A 22,892-nucleotide genomic window follows, 5' to 3' on the forward strand; every position below is an offset into this window, starting at 1 on the left:
GTCTTAGCGCCCGCTGTTGCTTTCGAAAACCTGATTGGTCAGTCTACAACACGTGACGAGCAATTTAAAAATTCAAACCCGTCTGTGGGTTTATTTGTGGAGAATTATTGGAACTTTCCAGGTTAGTCCGGTTTAAATCGAGGTTTTCTTTGCGTTATTTAGCCACAAACTCAACAAGCTACATTATATTTGTTCGTTTAAAGAGAACTGACAAGATGCTGAATGAAGAAAAAAACCAACTCAGTTTTATTATTAAATTTACTTGAAGTTATGTACTGCTGGGAAAGTAGAAACTTTACGACTTTGTTTTGGAATAAAGCTGCCAACATAATTATTTTATTATATATAGTTTGTGAATTAAGTAGTATATAAAATGTTAGAAAAAAATCTTGACATCTTTTAATTTTTGGTTGTTCTTTATTTTGCAGAACAAATATTCATTAAATTAAACAACTGGTTTTATGATAAGCCCAAAAATTTCACATTTTGAGGTGCTGATTTTCTGGCAAACTACTCTGAATCACTCACACACATATACATAGGTATAAAGCCATAAGGTCATTTTAAGGAATATAAATTATTTTGGATTCTTCCTTTTTGTTGGGGGCCGCCACTGCGGGTCCGGTCTGGATCCACATGTTGATTTGGCACAAGTTTTACACTGGACACCCTTCCTGACTCGACTGCACATTACTTGCATTGGTGGACTTTAATCTGGAGTCTTCTGTTGTGAAATAATGTATTCCAGAACTAGAATTCTGATACAGCATGACATTCCTAGAAGTGTGCAAAAGTATGGTTCAAATTCCAAGCTTTATTTTTCATGCATTTCAGAAAAAAAGTCAACTTAATCCTAAAGGTTCACCATAAATTATTTAAAATAAAATAATTTGCAAGGTTACTAGACACCTGAGACATCAGGCTCAGAGCGTCATTCTGACACCAGAAGGCCTTGCAAAAAAAATGCAGGTTTGGGAGTGCAAAAAATAAATAAATAAATAAATAAATAATAATAATAAAGTTTGTCATGGTTTTGACAGACTGTCTTTATTCTTTTAGGGAATGATGGAGGATTTAGGAGATCGTCTGAAGATGATGGTGAAAACCTTCCGGAGGGAATGCTACAGAGTTCTCCCATCTGAGAGGACCACTGTCCACGGAGCAGACGGCATGCTGACGGTGCTGCAACTGGTCACGGCAGAGGTCAACAAACAGGTCAGTAGTTCTGACCTTGAGTCTGACCTGTCAAGGATCATAATTCTAAATATTCCCTGTATTCTGCATAAGCATTAAACCCAAATTATGACCTTGATTTTAACAGATATTTATCTCCCCACCAAAAAAATGTAATGACTGTCTTTGACTGAGTTATTTTATACCAGATCAGTACCAGAATCTGATGGCAACTAATCTTTAATTGACCGTAGAAACAGGTGGAACTCCAGATTTATTAACTTATTTTCAGTGAAATCTTTCAAATGTGTATGTATTGTTGACGTCACGTCCATAACTGATGACTTTACCATAGATGTCCGACCCAGACGGCTCTTGGCCCGGTTCAGTTCTCTCTGCTAACTGATTGGTTCCAGGCCGTTGGTAATCACAGCTGATGTTTTGACTGTTTTCTCTTGTCTGTCAACAGCACGGCCGCGAGTTCAAAGTGGCTCTGAGTGACGTTCTGATGGCCTGGAAGTGTTTACTGCTCGACAAACTTCACCTGACGCCTCCCGGCCCCGCACGCTCACAGAACTATGAATTTATCCTGGAAGCGTACACGTCCTTCCTGAAACGTTCCAACACAGTGGACCTGGTGGATGTTCTGTCCTTGTACAAACAGCTACGAGTGGACTCAGACCCAGAGGAACCTGTGAGCCCAGTGAGTCAGAACTGTTTCAAATCAGACTGATTGTGGCGACACCAGCGACAATGATGTTCCAGACAATTTATCTCTAATTATGATTGTTTTCTCATTCTGTTGCCAAGATCCAGCTGTTTGAATTCCTATTGGGAAAAACGGAGGTCCAAGAGACACTGGAGCCTTCTGTCCCCTCAACAACACCATCTAGTAAACATGGACCCTACAGGTCGCAGGTAGGCCTGGTCCACAGGTCCACCACTTCAAACTGCTCATCTCAATACACTATTGAAGGGCCTGTGGATAAATTAGTATGCAGGTTAAAGCTCAAGGTCATACTGTCATTTCCAACCTATGTTTCTGTAGGTAAAAGTACCGGGAAATTGTATTTGTGCCCAAACTAAAAATAATAATAAAATTAATAAGAAAAAAAAATTAATTTACCATCTTTATTGCACCTGTGGAGAAATACACTTGAGGCTCAAGGTCATGCACTTTGTTTCGCATGAAAGGTCATGGTGAAGAATGATGATTTACAATCTTTTCAAAATGCCCACTCATGCATTTTAGATCATGAACGTTTAAGTGTGTTACCTTAAATTAGAATGGTATTGAAGCTCAAGGTCATACTCTGTGTTTTCCACCGACTGTCTTCTGGGGCAGTGGTCCTGTGAAATAGCACTGTTGTATTTTGAAAAATGAAGCTGTGCTCAAAGTCATCCACATTTAAGAAGTTTAGGTAAAACTGGCACACTATTAAAGCTCATGGTCATATTTTTTTTTTCTCTGCACTGGCTGTCTTCTGGGTCAAAGGTCCTGCAGAATAGTACAGTTTTCTTGTTGAAAAATCAAGCTGTGCTCAAAGTTACAAATGTTGAAGCATCTTACAATAAATTGGAATGCTAATAACGCTCAAGGTCATACTTTATTTTTAACCAACTTTCTTCTGGTTCAATGTTCTTGCAAAATAGCACTGTTGTCTTTTTGAAATATAAAGATGTGCTCAAACTCACACACATTTAAGCATCTTCAAGTTGGAGTGCTATTAAAGCTCAAGGTCATGCTCCTGCTTTATAAACATTTCCAAAATCTCTCCTTTTTCTAAGGATTTCTTAATTTTTTTTATTCCAAAGCTTACTTCAGCATGTATTGTGTGTAGGTGAAAATGGCAGTGAGGAGGGTTTTCTTCGCTTATCTGGATTTGCTTGTCAACTCGAAGAATGACGTTGCCTTGTCACTTACTCTCGATGTCCCTTCTCGCACACTTGGCCGAACAGCATTTACTGATGTCAAACACTCTGCACGCAACAACAACACATCTTTGTTCCTGGTAAGAAAACTTGCATCCTGCGATGTTGCGGTCATACGTGGCAGAATGAGAGTTGGATTCATTGCACGGAGCGACCTTTGTTCGTCTTTCCCGACGCAGGCCGTGACGTCATTTGTTCGGGCCATCCAGCTGGGAGGAAAAGGCTATGCGCCACCGCCGTCTGACCCGCTAAGGAAACATGTCAAAGGCCTGTCCGACTTCGTCCAGTTTCTAGACAACCTGGAAGACATCCTGGGAGAGAGTCCTGACCCGGGGTATGCTATCCAGACGTCCTCTCGCTCCCGAGGCTTCTGCTAATTTTGAAGTAATACCTCATGTCCTGAGGCTGAATCGCCTCAGGAGGGAGAGCCGTGACTTATTTGCAACTTAACTATAAATTAACTTCAGCTTTTGACTTGGGAGTGAAATTTAAATGAAGGAGGTGAGATTCCAAACCAATGCCCCAACTTCAGGCTTTCCTTTCCGTGTCATCCTCAGAGCATGTGGAGCCCAACTCTGTGCGGCCATCAAGGCAGCGCTGGTGAAGGGCTGCAGCAGCGGGGACGAGGTCTACGCCGCTGCTGAAGAGACAGCGCGGGAGCTGAAGGAGCGGATCTGCCATCTCCACCAGATCCAGAAAGACAAAGCTCACGGAGGCGAGACTGGGATAAGTCCTGCCAGGGTAACGTATAACGGGACATTGTCAGGCATATCACAGTCGGTTATATGTTCTCTGCTGAAATCCATGCTTTCAAGCAAAGACTGACTAATCTGGCAATGTTACCCTCCAGCCTAAAGCTTACGCAGTCAATCACGCGACCGCGTACGGAGGTCGAGATACTGTGAAGGTGCTGATAGCTCTGCTGGATGAAGAAGCTTTGGCTCCTCCTTGTCCAAACAAGGCGGACCTGCTGTCTGAGGACCAACCAACCCTTAATGGCTCTGAGGGAACCAGCATCCTCACCTTGTTCAGGTTGGCATAATTATTATAATAATTAGAAAGAGGATTTAAGTGACTTTGAACATGGTGTGGTTGGTCTGACGGGCTGGTCAGAGTAGTTCAGAAACTGCTGATCTACTGGAATTTACACACACAACCATCTCTAGGGTTTACAGAGAAAAAGAGAACATATCCAGCGAGCAGCAGTTGTGCAGACGAGAATGCTCGTTGATGTCAGAGGATGATGGACAGACTGCGTGATGCCATCATGTCAATATGGACCAACATCTCTGAGGAATGTTGCCAACACCTTGTTCAATCTGTGCCACAAAGAATTAAGGCAGTTCTGAAGGCAAAAGGGGGTCCAACCTGGTACTGGCATGGTGTACCTAATAAAGTGGCCACTGAGCGTAGTCTAGCACCAACGCACGCTTTTTTTTTTTTTTTTTTTTTTTTTTTTTTTTTAAGTCAAACCTCATTGACTCTCGAGTACATTTCAAGTACATCAAACAAATATCACCAACTAGAAGCACTCGGAGAGCGCAAACCCCCGCTGAGGCCATAGGGTCACTGATGTCACATGGAATACCCTTTGGCAAAGAGACTTATTCCACGCCGTTTCATGCATCTACCGTCGTGTTTCAGATTCAGTGGTTAAACCTTTAGGTCTTCAGCAAATGTATTTATAAAGAGAAACTGCATGAACTACACAAGTTTTTTTTATTTTCTAATAAGTTTATTCAATGAGGAGAAACAAATGCTAAATTATTGTTGTGTCATAACTTAAGTTTTATTCAGCCTTTGTGAGCCGTCTTCATGAAGTCAGATGCAAAAATGTTGAAATTGGCCCTATCCTGCAATGATAAAGAATCCTTAAAAAAATTACTGGATCCGGATCGTGTTCCAGATCATTACCAAAATTAAAATGACTTCTAAGTTAGGCCAAGATACACCCCTGGTAAAAATTTCATTGAAAGCTGATGAGGATTTTTTGAGTAATCCTGCTAACAAACCAACCAACAAACAAACAGATGCGACTGAAAACATAACCTCCTTGGCGGAGGTAAAGATAGAATCCAAAATGCCAATAATAATCCTTTGAAATACCTCTGGCAGAGTTTTTAACACTAACAGATCTCAAAACCCTCAGTTCTAAAATAATGTTAAATCACAGACTTAACACTGAGTACAGCAAGGTCAATAGACAAAGCTTTGAATTAAAGTTTAGCATTTTTATGTGTGTGTGTGTGTGTGGGGGGGGTACAAGCGGGAAAGCCCCTGAAACAACAACTAAACCAGAAAGTGTCTCCATTGAGACCATATAGAGGAAAATCCTCCCACACTGGAATCATCTGTTTGACATCTGAAATAAAAATAACATTATTAAAAAAATAATAATAATAAAACAGCCACTGGCTGTGGTCAAAGGGAAACCAAACATCTGAGTGGCTGATATCCAGTTTAAAAACAAGTTTTGAATCCTGGACTGATCCATGCTGAAATTAGAGGATCAGCTTTAAAGAGTAATGAGCAGAATTTGTGGTTGACCAGGTAACCTTCTGGGTTAATAATTTATAAACCTCTTCTATTTTCCTCCTTCTTCTTCAGATCCCCTGAAGTGTCGATTGGATCCTCTCCAGAACCTCTGAAGAACCGCGTCCAGGGCCGGCAAGACCTGCTCAAACCCAAGGTACGGTGGGCCCCTTGTTCCAAGAGAGCAGATCCAAACCATCAGTTACTCCAAATTGAATCAGATGTACAAACATTGAAAATAATGTCTTTACATCCTGTAATTTCTCCCTGGTATTTTATTATTTATTTGCTTAGCTGAAGCTCACATCTGAACTGACTCGCACCATTCCCGTTTGCACAGCTGCGTTTCAGTTTGAGTGCACGCTTTAAATCCGCCGCACTTACTTGTAAGGGATTCGAACCATTAACCAGCACTGATGATAACTTATGCTGCAGTCGGTCTGCTAACGCTGAGGAGACGGATTAGTTTCATTATTAATTAGTCAACTGAGCCTGTGTTCCAGGAAAGTCCCAAAAAAATCAAAGAACTTCCATGACACGACTTGTTTTGTCCAAGTAACAAACCCTAAATACAAAAATGTTCAACGTGCACTGGTATCAAAGTGGCAAAGCTTCACTTTTAGATGTTGGACCCAGTTAAATGTTGCGTTCCATGGCAACTGGAACTCAAAGTTTCTTTATCTCAGATGAAGAAACACAAATCAGAAGGTCACCAGAAGTCTGATTTCTGACTGTGAAGGTTTCTCAACTCACACTTCCACATTTTACATCCTCCCCCAAATTATGTTGGTTAATTGTGCACACAAATTACTGTATATCAAGACCGCGTGCTGTTTCGGTAATGTGACGCGTGAGCCGCACAACGCTCCCAATCCCAATATTTGTGTTCTTGACCTCATAAAAAACACTAGACTGTGTAGCTTTTGCTCCTTTTTATTCTTCTGTTTCGTGAACTGTTTGTCTGTTGACAGCGTCTGTTGTTTGTAGAAGAAAACCTGGAGGCAGCCATGCCCCCCCACCATGGATCAGACATGCAATGATTGAAAATGACTTAATTTTAAGTACAAGCTGTGAACATAAAAAATTAATTCCTTCAGAGTAAGTGTAAGGGGACAGTAGCAAAAAGTACATTTAAGAGGAAGAAACCTGAAGCAGAATCAGACTGTGGAGGGGCCATGTGTCAAAACAGACTGGGAAGAAAAGTCAAACCCATTATAGGTGCTTTTTGTTGTAATGACTGGTACCAATGGCAGGAACTGGTACCTGATCTAAAGACAAGCTAGTTTCCATCTTTGGAACCAGAATGGGTGTTTTTTTTTGTATGTCTTTTTTTTTAAGTGTCAGGATCTTCATCCATCACATCTGGTCCTTGAAGGAGGACAACAACTCATGTTGATGTCAAATCTAAAAAGAAGCTGTTAAAAGCATTTTTACTTTTTTCTGGGTGCTGCTGGCTTCATTTTCATATTTTCCAGAGAATAAGTTTTGTTTTTTTGTTTGTTTTTTTTAATAGTTTGGGAGGCACTGTAACTTAAACTCTGCAACATTTATACCAAAAATCACTTAAAAAAATTTATAATAGTAATTATGACTATTTATAACACAAGTTCTGTGAATGGCAATAATAAAAAGCACACTACAACTATGCACAAAAATCAAAATTAAAGAGAGATTATATCATTATACAGAAAAAAGGTGCAATTTATAGTCTGGTATGATTTATATGTTTTATTTTTTTTCTCTTCAAAAGGCATTTTTTGACAGGTGCAACCTGTACTCTGGAATATCCAGTACCATGACCAGAAAGCCGATGCTGACCTAAACCGTACCATGTAAAGTAGCCAAACAACACTTAGAATCCAGCTTCAGTGCACCACCAAATACACAAATATGTGTGGTGGTTATAAGAGGGTGGCACCTGTAGCCAGGGCGGAGTAAATTAAAAATGACCCAATCACATTGGAAACTATACCAGATTATTTGTCTGATCAGTTTGGACTATCTATAACTGAATGAAAAATGGTGGCAAATGTCAATTTCAGTTTCTACAAAGGTCAAAAGTTAAAGTTTTTCCACTTCTGGTAGAAAGTGATGCAAATTATTGGTGGATGATTAAATGGAATAGTTTTGACTGTGTTGAATGTTTGATTTCCAAAGTAAAGGTCAAACAAGGTCAGTGTCCATTGGATTCTCTGACCTGTGACCTATGTTACCCTGCGACGGGATAACTGATCATGACCGACTGGTGCATTACCGTTTTCCTACTGGATGCACGAATCGCGTTCCTTTGACTCTGATGTTTGTTGCAGGTATTTGATTTGGACTCATGAGTTAGTATTCACTGTTCCTGTAAGGTACTCTAATCCACCGCCACTGAGTCACCCTTAAAGTAATCAGCGGGTCGGTGTGTGGATGTGAGGTAGCTCCACTGTGTGAACTCTCTTTAACATGTATGTTAAACACATTTTGAGAAATGGTTCCTTTATTTGATTGCATGAGCAGATGTCATCTTAGCTCCCCACAATCTGGCTGCCTTCCTGTTGGCGCGCGCGCGCGGTAATGGTCCCCAGGCAGCTCACCGCTTCCTGAACTCGGCAAGTGACAGCTTTCCGCATCATTTTCACTTTGAAGATGCCATATCAGTCGCGCAACTTGACTAGCAAAGGAAATTTGAAAGGTTATTATTTCCTGTTGTCTGCTGAATGACTTTTTCCCCGAGTTGTCCAACAATTTCATCACACGCTGACGTCAAGTGGCACAAACATGTTGGGTTCTAATGATTTGACTCCCTGTGCCACAGAGGATAAACATGTTCCTTGTTGTCACTTTGACATTAGGGAGGCGATGCCCCTGTTTTCCCTTTTCAGAGTTTTGTAAAATAAAAGTCACATCTTTAAACTGTTGACCCTGATCTGGATCATGTTGAAGGTCTGAGTCATGTGACAGCCTAGCATTTTGTATAAATGTTAAGTCTGTCTCATGTCACCAGAAATGGAAGGAAATGAAACCTCTAAAAACGGCCCCACTGATTTAAAAATCTGGGGGGAAATGTGGCTCTGGAACTAACAGACCCATAGTCTGCACTCACCTATGGTGCCCCGGGCAAACGTCAATTATCTTACCACTGACGAAGTGATGTTTTTCTGCAGAAGTCTTTTACAAAGTACATTTCAATGATTATGACCTTCAGATCCCAAATTCAATAGACTTCATAGGGTCTGCATGCCAAACATGTACCACGTTTGGTTACAATCATTTCAGAAACAAGCTATTACACTCAAGATTAAAATAAATAGACGCTTCAAACACCTTGACCTTTAGACCCTAAATCCTAGGATTCTCGGGGTCCTTGGGTTGCAGTTCCTTTCAGTGCTCTTCTAAGACGTTCTTTTCAAAAGCACTTTGATTTCTCTGTGCTTTTGGACCTGCTCTGTCTTCAGACTTCTCCCACCAGGTGAAATCCTCGGGTTGTGATAATCCCACACAGGTATAGATCAAACGGCAGGTGAAAGGATCGTCTTTCATATCTGGGGCCCGGATTGAAAATTTCAGTGTTCTTCACTTTGTAATCACTAAACTGTCCAAAAAGGCTTTTTAATCAGGTGTTGAACTTCTGCCTGAAGAGATCGACGGCATGACTGTGGGGTTGATGGTTAAACACTCAGTCATTTGCATCAATGTGAAGGAATTCTGGCTGAGTCTTGTTTACAAAATGCCTTTAATTCCAACACATTCAACGGTTTTTGACTATGAACTGTCTGCTGAAGGTCTCGTCACATCATCTTGGAGGGGTTCAGATTTTGAGGCACAACAACTCATACAGGGACTTTAGGTTTTCTATAACGCAACATTTCCAAACCTCCATTAGACAAAAACTGTTTTGTGATAACTGAGAAAAATCATGTCACAGTCGTAATCATTTAATCAGTCTGTCTGTATGTTGGACAGTACTACAAAACAGTCCCTTGAACTTCAGCAGTTTATCGTGGGCTCATGCAAGAGAACTTGGACAAAGGGGGTTGAGAAAACGTAGTGCACCTTTGAAAACCTTGTTCTCTATTTCATTCCAGGTCAGACAGTGTGTGATCAGATCCCAGTTTGCCTGCACATACAAAGACGAGGAACTGCCTCTAAACCGGGTGCTGGACTTCCCCAGTACCAGCCAGCTCCCTGCCTGCGAGTACTCAGACCCAAAACACAAAGTCGCCACAGCTGTGGATCAGGAGTGCAGCAGCGCTGTGGAGGATCAGACCACAGGTACAGCTCACCAAAAACTACAAGTACCACACGTATTACAGCGAATGCTGAGGCTCAAAATGTCATCACAGGCAGCACAAGGTTCTCGCTGGCGTCTTTTCTGCTGCACCAGGCTTCTGTTTCCTCTGACGCCACACCGCTGGACCAAAGCCCACACACACCTTCTCAGGTCCAGCCTTGAACCCTTCCTCGCCCCAGCCCTGGGACTGGTACTTACCAACAGCTATTAAATAAATCCTCATTCTATAAAACCTGCTCACCCCAAGTGTGTTGTAAAAAAAAAAAAAACGAACAGAACACACACACTCAGACCTTCTGCCCATTTCCCCTTCTGGTTTTTGTTCTATGGGAACTCAGGCTTGGCTCCATCAGGTTCCATGACAAATGTTCACTTGCAGCTTCTCAGAATAACAGCAGCTTATTTCAACTTGGTTGCTAACGTCAGCAATTTTGTCACAATCACGTCGAACTGCTTTTTGTCAGTTTGTCATATTTCTATCAAAGAGGTTGAGTCCTAACTTATTTTTGCCTTTAAACCGTCTGGTTTAGTCACACCTGTTCTAACACCAGGATTTATTTGTGGTAGCAGCAGTAGTTTTAGAACCTAAAAGACCCTGATCAAACCGGCACACACATGCAGGGGACACTGGTCTGATCGAGGTTCCAGAAACCAGCTCAAAAGGTCCCACGTGTGATGATCGGGCATGAAGCACACCAAAGTTTACGCACACTGCCCTTAATGCAAATATTACAAACATCATGCAAGTTTCCACTCCAACGGTTTTTGCACTGATTCACAGATTTTTTTTTTTTTTTTTTTGGGTTCCCAACATGCTGCCGTGACTGGTCCTTGGACCAGTCTGAGTCAACATCTTCAGGATCGTCTCTCACTTTCAAAGTTGTCAGTTCCATATTTGTATAACACCTAATCACAGTAAGGTCTAGAGTAGACCAGGGTGGGCCACGGGGTGTCATGAAGACTTTCCTTACAGGTGGTTTTACTGATGAGCTCCTCAACTTGAATCCTGATCACCTGCTGAGATGATCAGTATCGAGGAAAAACCTGCAGGCTGGGCCTGTCATGGCACCCTGTTGCCCACCTGGATCTAGATCCTAACCTACTACATGAGCAAGCACAGTGGTTACAGCGTTGAGGAAAAACTTTTTTTATTATTATCATCATAGGAAATCTGGCTTCTGAATGTCCAAAGGAGAAGAAGAGTGGTGTCCAACAGGGGTGTCTTGGATCAAGATGTTGGAACGTGCAGAAAAAAGGTGCAGGTCCACACAAGAGAAGCCAAACTGGTGTCCAACAGCAAAGTAAAACTAGCAAGAGGAAGCAAGTGGATTCAGAGCAACAAGGAAGATCAGAGAACGAGCCTCCAGAGAAGAAAAAGATCACCAGTATCCATGGAAACGGGCCTGCAAAGATCGTCGGTAAAGTCTCAAGTAAGAAGAAGCTGATAGCTGGACAGGTGAAGCTAACGAGCTTCTTCAGAATCTGATTTGTGCTGGTTCCAGAACTGGACATGAGACAGTATGAAGTCTGAATAGTTTGGAGCAAAAACCCACTGACGTGTATTTAATCTGATTATTTGGTCGACTGGTAAAATGAAACAGTGAAAGCAACTCTGTCAGTACGATGCAATACTTTTTTATTATTATTTTCAGTAAATCTGTTTTACATTTTCGTGTGTGTCTTATTTTCTACAAATTTCAATGTAACACACTAGAAGCAAATTTTCAGCAAAAGGTTGGGGAAAATTTCAAGTTTCCAGCAGGGGCGGTACACTCGTCCTACCAGACACTGAAAAACTGTAGAAGAAAAAAAGAATGAATCAGTCAACATGAACATTAACACGTTCAATATATCTGTACATTAAAACTTTTATTCTACAATTGCCATATTTTCCGAAGTATAAAACACACTTGTTAAAAAATGCCTCTTGAAAAGAAACATTCCATATGTGTGTGTTAACTCTCCAGGAACCGTCACCTTATCGTGGTGCAGAGGTCTGTCTGCCCCTATCAACCTGGGAGCTGTGCTGTCTGGAGCCTTTGTGCTCCTGGTCGGGTCTCTTGTGGCAAATTGGTCTCATATGAGGGGCCAGACTAAGAATGTTTCACAGACTTCATGGACAAATGAGGCAGAGGAAACGTGACCCGACCCAGAGGAAGCCCGGGGCCCCACCTGGAGTCAGGCCTGGATGGAAGGCCCGCCAGCGAGCGCCTGGTGGCAGGGCTTGCCACGGAGCCTGGCCAGGCTCAGCACAAAAAGGCAATATGGATGTTTCATATCTCCATCCTGTTGTCCCACCAAATGCAGGGGGAACCGCTGGTGTCGGGTGCGCTGTCCCATGGGTGGCAGTGAAAGTCGAGGGCCTTGACCGACTAGGCCCGGCGGCAGGGGCTAGCTCTGGGGGTGTGGAACGTCACCTTGCTGTGGGGGAAGGAGCCAGAGCTTGTGTGGGAAGTGGAGCGATACCAGTGAGATCTGGTGGGCCTCACCTCCACGCACAGCCTCAGCTCCAGAACCACTCTCCTTGATAGGGGTTGGACCTTATTCTTCTCTGGAGTTGCCCAGGGTGTGAAGCGCTGGGCGGGTGCGGGGATACTTCCGAGTCCCCGGCTAAGTGCCACTACATTGGAGTTTATCCCGGTAGGTGAGAGGGTCGCCTCCGGGTGGTGGGGGAGGAACGCTGACTGCTGTTTGTGTGTATGTACTGAACAGCAGTTTGGGGTATTCAGCCTTCTTGGAGTCCCCGAATGGAGTCCTGTATGGGGCTCCGGTGGGGGACTCCAACACACATGTGGGCAATGACAGAGACACCTGGAGAGGCGTAATTGGGAGGAACAGCCTCCCTGATCTAAACCCAAATGGTCATTTGTTATTGGACTTCTGTGCTGGTCACGGACTGTCCATAACAAACGCCATGTTCAAACACAATGCTCATAAGTGTACATGGTGCCACAGCACCCTAGGCCGAAGATTGATGACTGATTTTTGTGGTCATGTCATCTGATCTGAAACCGCATGTTCTGGACACTCGAGTGAAGAGAGGGTCAGCGCTGTCAGCTGATCACCATCTGTGGTGAGTTGGATCAGAGGGTGTGGGAGGACTTTGGACAGACCCGGTAAGCCCAAATGGATAGTGGGGATGAAGTGAGAACACCCACTGTCCGACAGATCTTTAACTCACACCTCCAGCGGAGCTTTTCTGGCATCCCTGTGGAGGTTGGGGGCATTGAACCAGAGTGAGCAATGTTCAGATCTTCTATTGCTGAAGCTGCAGCGGGGAGCTCTGGCCTGAAGGTCTTAGGTGCCTCAAGGGGTGGCAACCCTTGAACACCGTGATGGCCACCGGTGGTCAGGGACGCCGTCTGACTGAAGGACTCTTTCCGGGATATGTTATCTCTGAGGACTCCGGAGGCAGTGGTAAGGCACCGACAGGCCTGAAGGGCAGCAGCCTCTGCTGTGGGGGAGGCAAAGCAGCAGGTGTTGGAGGAGTTCAGAGTAACCATGGAGAAGGACTTTCGTTTGGCACCAAGGTGCTTCTGGAGGACTGTGAGGCACCTCAGGAGAGGAAAACGGGGAACCATCCAAGGTGTCTACAGTAAGGATGGGACTCTGTTGACCTCAACTGAGGATGTAATCCAGCATTAGAAGGAAGATTTTAAGGAACTCCTGCATCAGACTGGAGCGCCCTCTATAGTAGAGGCAGAGCTGGAAGCTGATGGAGGATTATCATCAATTTCCCTGGTGGAAGTCACTGAGGTAGTCAAACAACTCCACAGTGGCAAGGCCCCGGGGCTTGATGAGATCCGTCCAGAAATGCTGATGGCTCTGGGTGTAGAGGAATTGTCTTGGATGAGATGTTTCTACAACATTGTGTTGAGGTCTGGGACAGTGCCTAAGAGTGGCAAACTGGGGTGGTGGTCCTCATATTTAAAAAAAAGGGACCAAAGAGTGTGTGCCAATTACACACTACTCAGCCTCCCTGGTAAAGTCTACTCCAGGGTTCTGGAAAGGAGGGTTCGGCTGATAGTCGAACCTCTGACTGAAGAGGAACAATGTGGGTTCCGTCCTGGTCGTGGAACAACCGACCAGTTCTTCACTCTCACAAGAATCCTGGAGGGAGCCTGGGATTATACCTACCCCCCCAGTCTACATGTGTTTTGTGGATTTGGAGAAGATGTATGATCGGGTACCCCAGGAGATACTGTGGGAGGTGCTGTGGGAGTATAGCGTGAGGGGGTCCCTTCTCAAGGCCATCCGATCTCTGTACTCACAGAGCGAGAGCTGTGTTCGGGTACTCGGCAGTAAGTCGGACTCGTTTCTGGTGGCGGTTGGCCTCCGCCAGGGCTGCACCTTGTCACCAATCCTGTTTGTGATATTCATGGACAGGATATCGAGGCGTAGTCGGGGGGAGGAGGGTTTCCAGTTTGGTGGGTTCAGGGTCTCATCACTGCTTTTTGCTGCTGCCCCCGTGACCCGATCCTGGATAAGCAGTTGAAGATAAGTGAATGAGTAATCAACTCTTTCATTTGGGATATTTGTGTACTGTTGAAGTGTACCTCTTATTATTGTCATTTTTTATTTTATTATTTGACTTTATTTCCTTTGTGATTCCAGTGCTGTGATTCCTGTGAAAGTCCAATATAAATAGTTACTATTATTGTGATGAATAACAAACATGGTTTTTCAGTGTAACACTTGAGTATAAGTTGAAAAGTAGCAAAAAAAAAACAAAAACAAAAATGCAACTTATTCTCCGGAAAATACTTTGACAAAGTTCTCACATAACTTTGGAGTTGTTCTGCTGTTGATTTACTACCCATGTGATTTCTGAGATCTGGGAATGTTGAGATGATGAACATCCAAACATCCAGGCCAGTCCAGTGACACATCGTAGGGTTTTTATTTTGTTTGTTTGTTTAATCAGGACCTACTCGGGCAGTTGCTAATCCAGATCAGACTCGATCCTTTCAACTGAAGGCAACTAAATTACCCAATTTCCCTGAAAGTTTGAAACACCTCAGAACTTTGAATGTTTGCACATTGACACTGTAAAGAACATATAAACACTCACAGTGAACATGATATATTGTGGCTGTTGGAATTATCCATGCAAATGAGAAATCTAATTACCATATTTTATCAGTCATCCTTTTTATGTACATAAACATATTGTAGCTACAAAGACTCCATCATAGAGCTTTGTTGAGGAATGTCTGTTATGCTGATGACTTAATCTTTATCAATAAGTGATTATATGCAAACAGACATTAAATCTAATCATTTCATGTACTCATGAAGATGCAACTATGGTGTAAGTTTCAAGTGTCAAGTGTCTGTCCTGTATTGTTACGTTGTTGTACACACAAACTATACTGTCCAAATTATCAAGCAACTCTAAAATCTATCTTCTCCAATGCTTTGGGGGTACCTATGGTGTAAGTATTGAGTATTTTGTGTTATAATTAAAACACAAGTTTATGAACCAATCTTGAATTTTAAATATCTCTACATCTCAGAGGGTACCTATGGAGCAAGTATCAAGCGTCTCTATTCTGTATTAAAAAGTTAATGTTAAATGCAAAAAACAAAACAAAACAAAAAACAAAACTGTAATAATTAACATGTAAATGTACGAAACAACCCTAAAACCAGATTGCTTCCTTAAAATGGATCCTGTATCCTTTTTAAAATGAAAGGCTGAAACATGTTGGTATGTTTTTGATGCTGCTTCAGTAGGTATGAAGATTTAAAGGCTTTTTAACTTTAAAACTTCTTGAAGGCCTCAGTTTTCTCAACTGTTTTAACTCTAAAACCTATTTACCTCCTCTACTTAGTGTACCTATGGTGTAAGTATCTAGGGCAATGGTCAGCAACCCTGCTCCAGCAGCTCACCTCTCTCTGCTCCGCCCACTGATAATTAATGAAGGTGTGCTCAGCCAATCAAGAGCTTGGAAACACCAGACTGATTAATCAGCTGTGGTTGCAGCAGGTACACACAGAAAACAGGCAGGTGACCTCCAGGAGGGTTGGTGACCCCTGACCCTTGACCCTGTGCCTTCCAAGGATTGTTAATGCGCTATCATGAAAGCATCCACATCCAGTGTGCACACTGTGGTGGGACAGAAACGTAAAAAAAAAATCCTGGTGACATCATCATTTGATTGTTGTTGTTGCTTTAATTTAGCCTCAGATCTCAGCACCAGGCAGTAAAATGTTTTAAAATCGCCAAAATATATAATTTTGTAAAACCACATGTTTTTCTTTAATGCACAAACTTACTGTTGTTGTTGTCATCTCTGCGCACCAATGCCAAAGTGTGACTTTGGGTAAAGGTTGGATTCAGCCCGTGAACATCGTGTCCTTTCAGCTTCATTTCCTGTAACACAGTATTGATCTGTGATGTCACAAGGGGCGTGATGCCACCTCATCCAGTCCTGACACAACGTGACCACACACACACTCACACACACACACACACACACTTCCACATTCTAGAATCTGAACTCTGGATCGCCGCTCCGCAGTGAATCAACAGATTCGAATGATGGGTTTTTCAGTTGCAGCACAGGTGCTGGATCTTTAACCGCTGAGCCACATGAAACCCCAAATGGAAGAAATGCTTCCCCATTTTTACTACATCACAGTGGCTCCTTTTCTTCCAGATGGCTTTGTTCTCGTCACCGATTCACCATGAACTGCAGAGATAACCGCCATGTTCACGACACACGAGACACCGCAGCAAGGTCGACCGAACGCGCCTCAGTCACATGATGGAGGGAGCAGAAATACACCATCATTCTTCCCACTGTGAAGCCAATAAATCTTTACAGGCTTTTGATCATTTGACCTTTCCAGCTAATAGGATTTCCCGTTTTTCCAACGCTGCAGTAAAAACTTTTCATAGACTTCAGCACATTAGTGGCTGTTTGAGCGAGATCAGCTGTTCAGTCACGGGAAGATGAAGTACTCCTCATTTGAAATATGGTTAGTGCATGTAAACGTGTGTAATATATATATATATATACACATACACATATATACACACATATATATATACATATATACACATATATATATACATATATATATATATATATATATAGATACATATATATATATATATATATACATATATATATATACACACATATATACACATATATACATATATACATATATACACACACATATACTCAACAAAAATATAAACGCAACACTTTTGGTTTTGCTCCCATTTTGTATGAGATGAACTCAAAGATCTAAAACTTTTTCCACATACACAATATCACCATTTCCCTCAAATATTGTTCACAAACCAGTCTAAATCTGTGATAGTGAGCACTTCTCCTTTGCTGAGCTAATCCATCCCACCTCACAGGTGTGCCATACCAAGATGCTGATTAGACACCATGATTAGTGCACAGGTGTGCCTTAGACTGTCCACAATAAAAGGCCACTCTGAAAGGTGCAGTTTTGTTTTATTGGGGGGGGGGGGATACCAGTCAGTATCTGGTGTGACCACCATTTGCCTCATGCAGTGCAACACATCTCCTTCATATCATCCGTGAAGAGAACACCTCTCCAACGTGCCAAACGCCAGCGAATGTGAGCATTTGCCCACTCAAGTTGGTTACGACGACGAACTGGAGTCGGGTCGAGACCCCGATGAGGATGACGAGCATGCAGATGAGCTTCCTGAGACGGTTTTCTGACAGTTTGTGCAGAAATTCTTTGGTTATGCAAAACCGATTGTTTCAGCAGCTGTCCGAGTGGCTGGTCTCAGACGATCTTGGAGGTGAACATGCTGGATGTGGAGGTCCTGGGCTGGTGTGGTTACACGTGGTCTGCGGTTGTGAGGCTGGTTGGATGTACTGCCAAATTCTCTGAAACGCCTTTGGAGACGGCTTATGGTAGAGAAATGAACATTCAATACATGAGCAACAGCTCTGGTTGACATTCCTGCTGTCAGCATGCCAATTGCACGCTCCCTCAAATCTTGCGACATCTGTGGCATTGTGCTGTGCGATAAAACTGCACCTTTCAGAGTGGCCTTTTATTGTGGGCAGTCTAAGGCACACCTGTGCACTAATCATGGTGTCTAATCAGCATCTTGATATGGCACACCTGTGAGGTGGGATGGATTATCTCAGCAAAGGAGAAGTGCTCACTATCACAGATTTAGACTGGTTTTGTGAACAATATTTGAGGGAAATGGTGATATTGTGTATGTGGAAAAAGTTTTAGATCTTTGAGTTCATCTCATACAAAATGGGAGCAAAACCAAAAGTGTTGCGTTTATATTTTTGTTGAGTATATATATATATATATACACACACACACACACACAGAGGGTTGCATTGGGATTGGGTCCCGCCAGATCCCATGGGGCCCAATGCAAGTCTCGTGGCTTTGAGATCAAGAGATGCCTGGAAAGAGCTTAGAGTCATGAGGTCAAAGGTGTTTGGTGATGCCAATACTGTTGTAGGAGAATAAAGGTCCAACACTTGCAGGTTGTGGCACTTAATGTCTTACTGTGTTGGTTGTGAGACTTGGATGTGGTGCCCTGGATGTCTTTGGAGGACACCTGGGCACTGCAAGAATGGCTTTCTGTCAAATAAGCAGACTCCAATGAGAAATATCTCTTGCATTGTGAAGGAGCATCAGCTATGGCATTTAGGCAATGTGGTGTGCTTCTCTGGACACAATCCATCGCACAGGCCCATCAGTGTTGGGAACCCCAGCAGCTTGAGAAGACTGAGGACACGCCCATATTTTACCTAGCTGTGGTAGAAAGAGGTTACTTTTGAGAGATGGGGATGGACTGATGCATGGCATCAGCACATCCTCCAACAACTGACCTGATGTTTGTACCCTAAATAATTAATTCAGTAAAACATAATTCATCCTGAGACTTGCTCTTGAAAAGAGTCAGAGTTGGTGAAACGAACGTCTTATGATCAGTTATGTTGTGGCACTCACTGAGACGATGATTCCATGGCTCCTGTCTTCATTCTCCACACTGTTGTCCACGATGAGGTGTTTTCTGTCAAAAAGACGACCTACAATGAGCTCGTCACCCCATACTGGACCATCATGTTCAGTGACATCACCTTCGAGTTGTATTCCAGGAACAGAAATGGCAATCGAGATGCTGCTCAAATCTGAGAACATCAGCAGGATGAACAGGGCCGAAGAAACCGAGAGCATCGTGGCGACGATTTCTGGTGCAACGTCAAGCGTATAACGTGACTTTGGACCGACTCATGAGTTGTGACTCACATGTTTCTTATATATGAAAGAACAGAACAATCGACTTTCAGCTTCAGTGTGACTTTAATAACATATCGTTGTGTCCTGCGGCGTTGTCACATCTCGAAGGGTGTGAAGGTCAACATGAATTCCTTTGTAGGTACAACAAAGTGGTTTAGAGCCGTGATCAACTCTGAGGGAGAAGAAGTGGTGCTGTGATTCTTTTCACATCTCAGAGTGGGGTCAGAGGGTCACGGGAGGTCATAGGTCAGGAATCAACTACACATTTCCTCTCCCAAAACCTGCCCTCAGAAATGAACCCAGCAGGATGACGAGATAAAGCGAGCGCACCTGTTGACAGCTCACAGTGAGTCATTTCCTCCTAATATGACAGCTTGCAGAGGTCAGGTCTGTGTTAGAGAAACCACTCTGAGGTCCCGCCAAGAGGTCCAACCCGCGATGATGGTGACGTCATCCATCTGCAGATAATAATGATGAGCAATTTTAAAAGAGAATTTGATATGCCGCCACGCTGAGCAGCCTGTTATTGAGCCCTCGGAGCGTTTGATAGACAGGCGCCCGTGCCGAGGTGGTGCGCCGTGACCCGGCTCAAAGGCTTAGTACCTTATTAACATCACAAGCCATCACAAAGCCACGGAGAAACGGGACATAAATAAGAGCCACTGAAGCCATCTGAAGTGATTTTATTGGAGCCTTTATTCTGTAAGTATTATTGTTGGAGGACCAGGACTGAACGGGTCCACAGGGGCACCGCTGTTCCAGCAGAAGCACACACACACAACACACACACACGAGTTTATCCTTAAACTCACCATTATTTTTCACCTCAGGCACAGAGGCGGACTGAAAACGTTTGGGCTCCCATTAGCGCCTGACGTTCTGTTCACTCTGTGCACCCCTTAATCTGAATTTCTAAGAAGTCCATTACCATAATTCTCAACAAAACGCATCACTAAAAAGGCCAAGAGTTAAATAATGTTATGAGGACCAGATGTGATTTCATAGGGATCCGTGAAAATTATTTACTGAAGCTTTTGGCCCCCGTGCACACCGTCATCACGCACACTCGATTTCCACAACACAGCTCATCAAACCTTAAACTGGAGCCACAAACCTCGACTCATTTTTCTTCAGCTGCTGCTTGAACTCGACCTGATTTACAGCAGATAAATCTAATAATCATTTTGCAAAGTCAATAAATAAACGGTACGGGCGCCACACAGACATCACAACACGCGTGTTTGTTTGACACCCACTCGTACAAATTATTTGTTTGTGATTCAGTGAAACTGTAACGTGGTTCTTTGTGGTCGCGACATTTGATGAACCACTTTAGTCTCAGATGACGCACAACTCTCCAAGCAATTGGACCCTTGAGTTTGACGTTTCAAGGTCAACCAGTGTCAAAGGTCATCTGACCAACGGATTGATATTATCAGTCACCACAGGGGTGGTTTTAACCAGTTCCTCAGAAGTTCTTCTAACTATGAGACTCGTGTCTGTTTCCGCTTTATCTGGTTCCTGCTGTGATCCAACCGTCCGAGACACGTCTTAGTGTCAATAGGATGAAGAGACGATGGACAAACCATAATCCTTGATCACAGTGGGACCACTGACAGCAGTGATGGACGTGACGGTCTCATGGAGCTGCCTGTACCCCCCCACCCTGTCCTTAGCTGACCTGACATCATTCCACTAAGTTTGGTCCAAATCTGATCAGAATCCTTCAAGTTATTTGTTCATACATGGACAGATGGACAGACACACAAAGTCTACAGCAGAACCCCCCCCCCCACAGACCCAGGGGGGATGAATCGAGATTTTATTTTAATTATTTTTATTTTTTGCCCAGAGAACAGACCGAGCTTTCCTGGAACAATGCAGCAGATGAGAGACTCTCCAAGGAAAATAAGGCTCTGACATCATGGGTTCTTAAAGCTCACAGCTGAGCCAACACTTGCTCCTGCTATAATCAAGCCTCTGTGAATTTCCACTGTCGACTGAAACTGAGAAAGAGGGAGAATCTCCTCCTGCGGTTTAGATAGTTTTTCACACGCTTTACCAGAGCCGCTAATGTTCCCACTGAGCGGCAGGACACTCGCCGTGCACTTGCTGGACCCCGGAGCCTCTTAATCGGGTTGTCCGTCCTGGATTACCACAAGGGAAACTGTCAACCCCAAACCTGACCCACTTCTGATCAATCCCCAACTTCAGAAGGTCACAACATCTAGCTCAGGTCGTGCAACACCTCTGCAAACATTTCTACTCACCAGATCCAGATGGACCACTGGCTCCAGATCAGTTCCTGCACACTGGTGGTCATTAACGACATGATGTTCCCTCATTGTATTTCAGCAATAATCCAGGATTTGGAATAGTCACCTGTCACAGGGCCATTTTCAACATTTTATTCTGGCAATGGTGAAGAATTAATTACAAAAGAAAATCCACATGGAGGTCTGGATTGAGACAAACCTGGAGGATGATAGTACTTACTTTTAAATCATTCATACAAAGTGCTTCACAAAAACACCAAAACACAAAAGACCAAACATTCAAAACACAGTAATTATGAAACATAAACTGTAAATCTGAATTCAAATCTGGTGATATTAGTATTCCGTCATCGTTGCCTGCAGGCAGCAGAGAACAGGCATCGTTTCACCCTCCAATGATAAAAGACTCATATCGATCAAATCAAATCAATTTTATTTATATAGCGCCAAAATCACAATCAAACAGTTGCCCAAGGCGCTTTATATTGTAAGGCAAGGCCATACAATAATTACAGAAAAACCCCAACGGTCAAAACGACCCCCCTGTGAGCAAGGCACTTGGCGACAGTAGGAAGGAAAAACTCCCTTTTTAACATGAAGAAACCTCAGCAGAACAGGCTCAGGAGGGGGTGCTGAAAAGAAACTGGGTTGTCTTATTTCTCAATTAGTGAGAGTAGTAAGATGTCCTAGCTTTACGGAGGGCTTTTTTATAGAGCAACAGACGCTTTTTCCACGCTAAGTGAAGATCTTCTAAATTAGGAGACGCCTTTCCTCTCCAACGTACGGGTTATCTGCTTTAAGCTGCGAGTTTGTGAGTTATACCACGGACAGTCAGGCACTTCTGATTTAAGACTCTTTTTCAGAGGAGCTACAGCATCCAAAGTTTGTCCTCAAGGAGGATATAAAACTATTGACGCGATAATCTATCTCACAGGTTTAGGTAGCTACTCTGCCCGGTGTTGGTATATGGCATTGGAGAACATAAAGAAGGACATATCCTTAACCTAGTTACAAGCGCTTTCTGTAGACTTCTAGTGTAATGAAACTTATTCCCCAACTGCTGGGTAGTCCATCAGAGTAAATGTAAATGTTATTAAGAAATTATCAGACAGAAGGAAGTTTTCAGGGAATACTGTTAAGTCTTCAATTTCCATACCATAAGTCAGAACAAGATCTAAGGTATGATTAAAGTGGTGGGTGGACTCATTTACATTTTGAGCAAAGCCAATCGAGTCTAACAATAGATTAAATGCAGTGTTGAGGCTGTCATTCTCAGGATCTGTGTGGATGTTAAAATCGCCCACTATAATTATCTTATCTGAGCTAAGCACTAAGTCAGACAAAACGTCCGAAAATTCACAGAGAAACTCTCAGTAACGACCAGGTGGACGATAGATAACCAGACAATAGATAACTCCAGATCACTGCTGGAG

At 43.1% G+C, this 22,892-nt stretch overlaps 1 protein-coding gene across 1 annotated transcript; it reads left to right on the plus strand.

Annotated features, from left to right (window-relative positions):
* Nucleotides 1-107: 107 nt before the first annotated feature.
* On the plus strand, nucleotides 108-11,529 carry parpbp (PARP1 binding protein). The gene is made up of 11 exons (XM_034163419.1): nucleotides 108-121; nucleotides 1,060-1,215; nucleotides 1,643-1,876; nucleotides 1,984-2,091; nucleotides 3,015-3,185; nucleotides 3,285-3,439; nucleotides 3,663-3,846; nucleotides 3,956-4,137; nucleotides 5,713-5,794; nucleotides 9,708-9,894; nucleotides 11,080-11,529. The coding sequence occupies exons 2-11, from the start codon at nucleotides 1,063-1,065 to the stop codon at nucleotides 11,397-11,399; spliced, it is 1,776 nt and encodes a 591-aa protein (XP_034019310.1). The 5' UTR covers nucleotides 108-121; nucleotides 1,060-1,062; the 3' UTR covers nucleotides 11,400-11,529.
* The last annotated feature ends 11,363 nt before the right edge of the window (nucleotides 11,530-22,892 follow it).

This window comes from Thalassophryne amazonica, chromosome 22, assembly GCF_902500255.1.
Source record: "Thalassophryne amazonica chromosome 22, fThaAma1.1, whole genome shotgun sequence".
NCBI lineage: Eukaryota > Metazoa > Chordata > Actinopteri > Batrachoidiformes > Batrachoididae > Thalassophryne > Thalassophryne amazonica.

Bases quoted from the DNA above. Each gene is read 5' to 3' on its own strand.
- parpbp (XM_034163419.1), top strand. From the start codon at position 1,063: ATGATGGAGGATTTAGGAGATCGTCTGAAGATGATGGTGAAAACCTTC. The intron at 3,186-3,284 runs GTAAGAAAACTT...TTCCCGACGCAG, and splicing joins ACAACACATCTTTGTTCCTG to GCCGTGACGTCATTTGTTCG. The intron at 9,895-11,079 runs GTACAGCTCACC...TTATCATCATAG, and splicing joins TGTGGAGGATCAGACCACAG to GAAATCTGGCTTCTGAATGT.